The 7,245-nt window shown below is 42.6% G+C and overlaps 1 protein-coding gene across 1 annotated transcript; it reads right to left on the reverse strand.

The window, feature by feature from the left end:
• Positions 1 to 1,649: 1,649 nt before the first annotated feature.
• On the reverse strand, positions 1,650 to 3,307 carry LOC135497696 (uncharacterized). The gene is made up of 3 exons (XM_064787531.1): positions 3,105 to 3,307; positions 2,321 to 2,511; positions 1,650 to 1,897 (listed from the first exon to the last, which is right to left on the reverse strand). The coding sequence occupies exons 1-3, from the start codon at positions 3,305 to 3,307 to the stop codon at positions 1,650 to 1,652; spliced, it is 642 nt and encodes a 213-aa protein (XP_064643601.1).
• Positions 3,308 to 7,245: the final 3,938 nt, after the last annotated feature.

Genomic DNA, 7,245 nt, shown 5'->3' on the forward strand with positions numbered 1-7,245 from the left:
TCGGGTGCTTTCCAGGTTCATCCTGGCTATTCAGGAGATACTGAGAGTATTTTCAATGGCCAAGGCCTAATATAATAGGCGATCTTACAACCTCATGCCATGTTCTTCCTAAAGGATGAATGCAGGTCAGTTTCAACCATTCAATCAGGATGTCAATTATGAAACTGATGAAGTCTAGGAAAACCACTAAACCAAACTATAGAAAGGGGGTCATCTCGGAGTGCTGTTCATTGGACACAGAAACAGAGTGCCAAAATCCCAACAAAGTTGCCATTTTCACGTTAAAAAATCAAATATTTTGAAAATGTTTGATGGTAATATCCATCTATGCAGTAACAAGAAGATTTTACAGGTGAAAATTTTCAGGAATTGCAGAGTTTAAGAAAATCTCAATTGGACCGGTAATCTTTGAACAACGACAAAACCGAAGTCTGCCCATTGATCAGAAAAATCATTTTGCCAAATGATGGACAAATGACCTAACTACCATGCATCAGAAATTGGTGAAAAAATATTGGGGAATAACGGAGTAATTTACAAATATCAGGTGGTTAATAACTTCTGACCGAGATTGTACAACACCAGGTCAACCTTTTTCATTCTTAGTGTATGTATTTAGCATGACCGACGGATTTTACACTGTATGGGCCATACAACCCCAAGCCGCGTTAAAAATATCTAAAACTTGTCCGGTGTTTTATTTTCAGGTTGACCACTTGTGCACAACATTCGGTCATCTCCTGTCGAACCTCAACCAGCCTTGGCTTGATGCACAGCACATCCAGACATATGCGGAGGCGGTGGAGGCGAAGGGTGCTCCACTTAGTCATTGCTGGGGATTCCTGGATGGAACCGTCCGTCCCATCTGTCGGCCGGTACAGTTTCAGAGAGTGTGCTACAACGGCCATAAGAGAGTTCATGCACTCAAATTTCAATCGATCATGCTGCCCAATGGACTGATTGGCAATTTGTTTGGGCCAGTTGAAGGAAGAAGACATGATTGTGCCTTGCTCCGAATGAGCGGGCTTTTGCCGCAGTTGCAGGCCTGAGCGAATTTGACGGAGGAACAAGTTGAATTCAACAGAGGCATGTCGAGCGTTAGGGAATGTGTAGAGTGGGGGTTCGGGAACATAGTGCAAGAATTTGCTTTTTTAGATTTTAAAAAAAACCTAAAGGTCTTTTTGCAGCCGGTCGCAAACATGTATTTGGTTGGAGCGCTCCTGACAAACTGCCACACCTGTATTTATGGCAACACCACATCCATGTTCTTCCAGTGTAATCCACCGTCACTCGAGGAGTATTTGCGACCGGTGTGATAGAATCAAATGCCCTCCCTTTCCTGATGCCCGCCTGTATTGTTCGTCTTCGGATTAAGTGGTGCCGTGTTCTATTGTTGAGGGCATTTAATATCAGGGGGCATCTGATTCTATTACACCGGCTCTACTTCTACATGTACATTGTAATGTGAATTGTCAAGAATACTTTAACACCAGAATGCTGCTAGAAGCCATTGGATTTGTAAATATATATTATATGTAAAATACATGTAAGCCCTTAAAAAAGAATAAAAAATCAATGAACGTTGTTAGTTGCAAGCATGTAATTTCATTTCATTCTACATGTACATGAAATTGTATAGATCTCTTGAGTCACTTTTTCGCCAGGCAGTCACGCATCATCTGCATATATACTTGTTTTTCTTCTTTCTCCATTTGCAATCTTTGCTCCCGTTCCTTTCGTTCCATTTCGAACTTGGCTGCCTGCAATTTCAGCTCCTCCTTCTTTAGTTCCAATTCCTCCTTCTTTAACTTAGTTTCCTCATTTTTAATCTCTGCATCCTGGCCTAGTTTTTCGGCGAGGTAGTCTGTCAAAGACGTTGTTGATCTCCTTTTCGCACCTGAAATAAGGATTAAACCTGATAAGGATTAAACCTGGTATTTATAACTAATATTTGGCCAGTTATTTGAGGGGTAGGACGTTTGGGTAAACGTTTTGGAAGTCTGCTATTACCCCCGTTCAACATTCAGTTTTCTTACACTGACAAGATCGTGAAGGCTCGCCACCTCGTCCCCTGGGCTTAAGAGGCGAGATGGGCAGGTAGTTCGCCATATTGTAAACGACCATCAACCCCGTCGAGCGGGAAATACCCTTGGAACGAGGTTGGAAGATTCGCTCTGCTAAAACATGACTAACATCGTCCACGGCAGTACTTAGGGTTCACTAACTTCTTGACACCACAAGATTTGTGGAACTGTTTTGCGGCCTTGTTTTGTATTCTGCTTTCTCTCAATACATACATAAAATACAAGCGTAGACATACCTTTGGTTTTGCCCTCTGTTGCAGCTTGCCGAATCGCTTTTCCGGCTTCCTCCAACTGTTTTTCTTTTTCATCCTTTGACGGCGCATCCGTTACGGCTTGTAACGCTTTAGCCGCTTCCCGCTCATCAGCCATGGTTACCATTTCACCCAGGAGTTGTTTTCTTTCATCGTACTCTTCAGCTGTACCAGAGCTAAAAGGCGAATGAAGCTTGATCATATCAATAAAGTCGACCCGATTGGTCAGGAACCTCCGCTTTTTGGGACTAATGACTTGGCCCAACAAAACACTTCCATGCGCATAGAATATTGACAGAAAGCAGAAACTTGTTTCAGTTTGAAGTTGGCGAGTACTTCAAGTTTTTTTGTTAGGAGATAATTTACAATGGATGTTGGCCCAAAATACCATGGACATCATACTGTGGGAGAGAATAGCATGCGCGGACATATTTTGGGACACGCCATAATTTGTAGGCCTAACCATAAAGTCATCGCATTATGCGGAGAATGTGAAATGTGATCTGGTTTTGTAATACCGCAGGCAAGTAACCTCCTCTCGATAGGCCCGAAGTTTAGACCATCCGTTATGAATGATGACCGCTGTGAATACTGATTATCTTTCCTCAACGCAATTGGTTAGAAGTTCCATTGGGGCGGAAACTGATCTTAGAAGGTTGGGCTATGGCAACGTAAACTCCAAGTCTAATCTTTAAGTTAATTTTTGGACAAGGCATGGACAGAAAAATAACCTTGCGTTCAAACATTTTAAAAAAGTGGAAATACTTACGATTTTATGGAGTCTAGCTCCTCTTTTTTAAACATCTTTACCAGGCGCTCACATCGCTCTTTTACACATCTTGCTGTGAGCATACCGAAATGGTCCACCACTTCTTTGGTCTTCTTTTTCTCTTTCACCCAAGTGTTAAGAGCTGCTGCTATTGTTTCCCATCTATTTGCATCACCATCTACCGCCACAGCTTCCCGCAACATTGCGATATCCAGCGCAGGAAAAAAACGGACGAATTTTTTACTCATAATTGCTCCTGAAATGAAAACAAAGCAAAATAAAGGTTGCAGGCATCTCATGTGTGGATGAAGTATCTAAACTAATAGCATGTAGTCTGTCTACCTAATATCCAGATTGCTTGAGTCGCGGTGCAAATAAATCAGGGCACCCATACACCCCTGTTAGGTTGAAGAGCTTGAAATATAAACACCGAAAGGATAGGCAAGAAACGAAGATTTTCCCGGGGCCACCACGGTGCCGGTGTACACGAAAGAAAGGGGGGAAATTCGGACAACACAGAGACAACGTGGCAGACACATCTTTGAAATACCCATGGGCCATAGGCCATGGGCGTACAAGTGCAGAACTCACCTCTATCCAGCGAAATGGACGGTCGAATAGGACGCGCATCCTTTATAGGCCTGTGGTTTACGTCATACAGTGCGCATAAACAACTGACGTAACAGTTTCGGGATTCGATTCACGATGAAAGGCCATTTATAAGCAAAAACGCGCGTCTGAATAATAGAGCTTTAACGAAGGCCCGCACGTTATCCGTGAAATGACTTTCACTCGCGTATGTGTATACGTCACAGGTACACAATTTTCAGTGAGTAGACGTTCACGTAGCCGTTTCGCGTATCGGTGCGAAAACACCCTATTGTCAGGGCTGCGCTCGCACACATAGAGAATAATGTCATGTGGCGGTGTAAGATAAGGGTAACGTTAAATCAAACGAAAAGTTTTGTAGGCCAGGGTCTAGTTGTTCAAAGGAAGTTTTGTCACTAACGCTGGCATAAACTTACTTCTCGTTGAGTCAAAGGGCTCAACTGAAGGAGATAACGCCAAGGTAAGTTAACACAAGCGTTCGTGACAACATTAGTTTTGTACAACCTGGTCCAGGATCGAGTTGTGCCAGTGCGTGATAAAAATGACGAATAAAGCCCTTTTTCTACGATGTTCGATGCGAAATAAAATTGGAAAAACCGTTTGATACTTTAATACTGTAGGAATGATACGTCTTGTTCTTCAAAAAATGGCGTAGAGAAATATTGGTCCAATACTCAACTTAATAACGCGAGTTCAGGTTTTCAAAGTAACTTCGCTGAGTCTAAAATGAAGAAATATCTAGTGCATTTCTGAACTCATCAATTTGAAATGATCAGAGAAATCATATGAAAACCCTTCCATTAGACCATGGCTTATCACGAGCCTCCACTGCTCAGTAGTACATTATACATACACATGGTTATCTATTCTGTGCTCATATCACAAATGGTCAATTCTTTGAGAATCTTTGAGAGAGTGCATTGGGAAGGCTCTCTTACCACGAAGGAGGTATCGTTGACTAGATCTCTACTGCAATGCTCTATTATATTCACTTCAGGAAGACGTGTGGTGGGTTTTAGTGTTGACTACAAAGTGCAAACTGTTTGCATCATACATTCATCACAACATGAAGACGTAGCGGGTCCAAAATTAAACAAAAAAGGAGCGTACATCTGGATGGAAAGGGTAGCTAGAGGTAAGGACCAGTTATCAAAAAGTATCCTCGGTGCCCCTCTCGGGTATTTCATCACCTTTCAAGACTCGTGCTCTTGCAATAGAGATTGAAACCATCACCTGATGCTGCCATCAAATTTTCTCGACACGAAGTACTTGAATACTATTGCTGGCTTCACTAAATTATCAGGTTACCCCACTTCTATACAACGCACACAGCGCACTTATGTCAGGTCAGCATATATACCTAGAATCGCCAAAGCAAAAACCGTCATTACTATAATTATCGATACAGGTTCATCCACTATGCACCGACGAGGGTTTTCATTGCATGTCTCCTGCAACACCCACAAGTGTCATGTTAGTGTTGTTGTAATATGGACGATTCGGAATGGAAGGGAATGCAGGGAGACCACCATTGACTGCTCTTCTATTCTCCGTACGTCCTCAATCGTACGAAGCTTATCAATATCAAACTATTTGATCGATAAGTCTGGAAATCGTCACCTCGGCCACAACTAATAGGTCTTCGGATTTCGTGGGAGCTGCGTTCCCCAAAGTTTCGATCACGGGAAGCCATGTGCGATAGCAACCACACACAGCGTTATTTTCATCTTAGGTCGGAATAGATTTGCTACGTTTCGCCTGCAACGAAGATTTCAACTGATGAAAACTACTGCGAAGAAGATACTATGTATTATTTACAGTCCTATACAACGTGCTTTTCTCTTACATTCATGTGGTGGCAATACCCTATTGATGAAACCACCATCTTTCATGATTGCATATTACCCAGGCTCAATTCCTACACAAAAACATCTTTTTAACCTTCAGGAACGGGTTACTGATGTATTATGCTTTAAAGCATATCTGCTTGTGTTCTGTTTTGATTCCACTCGCGGTAGGTTGTCTGTAGATTTATACAGTTATAGCGGAAGGTTTGTATCTCATGTTACTGTGAACTACACCATGACTGGTTTAAGATGCAGGCCAGTGTTGTCAGATGATATGAGTCATGTGCTAGTTTGGACTCAAAATCTTACCAGAACAACCAAACGCCACAGGTTTGATTACGAGTTAATTCTATTTGAAATTGACCATCACTCCGAACAAGATATTGCATTTACTCATCCAAATATGATAACGTCCGTACGAGCAAAGATATACAAAATCAGCCCTCCTCAGGCAGTGTGGTCGAATGAAACCATTTTTGTCTGTGGTCATCATAGAAAGAAACGGTTAGTCAATGTGTTTCACCACAGAGAAGGTTACTACAAACTGATTCACAACCAGAAGATAAATATGAAACGAATCTTTTTTCGGACATGGGATCATTTCAATAGCGAATTTTTGCTTTTGCAATCGGAGAGAAGAGGATACTATACTTCCTATTCACCTGTTTGGGTGTCATTTAGAGAAGACAACAAGTTGATGCAAGTTGCCCGAGCTCCAAGTTTCGAAGTAATGTTTCCAAAACGCCCAATGCGAAGACCAATATTAGCAATCAGTACAAACAGAATACTTCTCATTACTCGCACATTCTACATCATGGGGGTACCTACAATCATTCATCACTTCCGCATGGTGCTTGGACATGACTGATCGTCTTCTTCTTCAGGTTTTACTCTGCACTTGGAGGTGATTTCCCCAGGGAGTTCCTCCTCCAAGCGGGATGAGCGTTTATGCGTGCCACTGCCAATTGGGTTGATTGGCCGAGTGACCCCGTCCATGGCGAGAGGTAGAGTCCAGACAAGCTACTCATGTTTCACTTGGTTTAGCCTTTAACCCGATCTGGAGGAGACACCAGATAGGAAGGAATCACGGTTTTAACTCTCACTCGAAGGGCTGTGAAGAGCCAGGAGTTTTAGTGCTGGTTCATCCAGAAATACCATCCTTGGTTCTCCCAGGGATCGAACCCGGTGTAAAAGAAATGCAAGTCCACCGGAACCTAAGTCCGGTCATTTTGTTAAAGTGAATAGAGTAGCCGAGTTCCTTTGTTGAAGATTATGTAGCTAACCCTAACCAAACCATCAACAACATTCGTTGACAATACACAGCTATTGTATGGGGTCCTGCATTCCTAGGACGTCCATTCCTTTTACACCTGGCCATTTTGCGTGGTAGTCAGCAGTGTTAACCACTAGGCCGTACTCATCACAGGGTGTCATGTTCATCTCCTGATTATGCATCTGATGAATTCCCTTTGCCTATATTGTAAAAGGGTCGTTTTGATGCCCACTTTGACACTGAAAATGGTACAGAGGGCACAAAAGACGCCATTCTGTCAAGCTTGTACGTGTAATCAAAAACTGAAAAATATGTTGATATACAACAACGACTTCATGGCATAGTGGGTAAGACGGGATGGATCAAGTGGCGAGGGTTCCGAGTTCGACCCCGCTCGAGGAATGATTTTTTT

This window comes from Lineus longissimus, chromosome 13 (assembly GCF_910592395.1).
Source record: "Lineus longissimus chromosome 13, tnLinLong1.2, whole genome shotgun sequence".
Classification (NCBI taxonomy): Eukaryota; Metazoa; Nemertea; class Pilidiophora; order Heteronemertea; family Lineidae; genus Lineus; species Lineus longissimus.

What these genes read in the sequence shown, in the direction of transcription:
- LOC135497696 (XM_064787531.1), bottom strand. Translation starts at nt 3,307, where the DNA reads ATGTTGCGGGAAGCTGTGGCGGTAGATGGTGATGCAAATAGATGGGAA. An exon ending in GAGCTAGACTCCATAAAATC is followed by an intron (nt 2,512 to 3,104) that starts GTAAGTATTTCC and finishes TTCGCCTTTTAG; the next exon opens with CTCTGGTACAGCTGAAGAGT. An exon ending in AACAGAGGGCAAAACCAAAG is followed by an intron (nt 1,898 to 2,320) that starts GTATGTCTACGC and finishes TCCTTATTTCAG; the next exon opens with GTGCGAAAAGGAGATCAACA.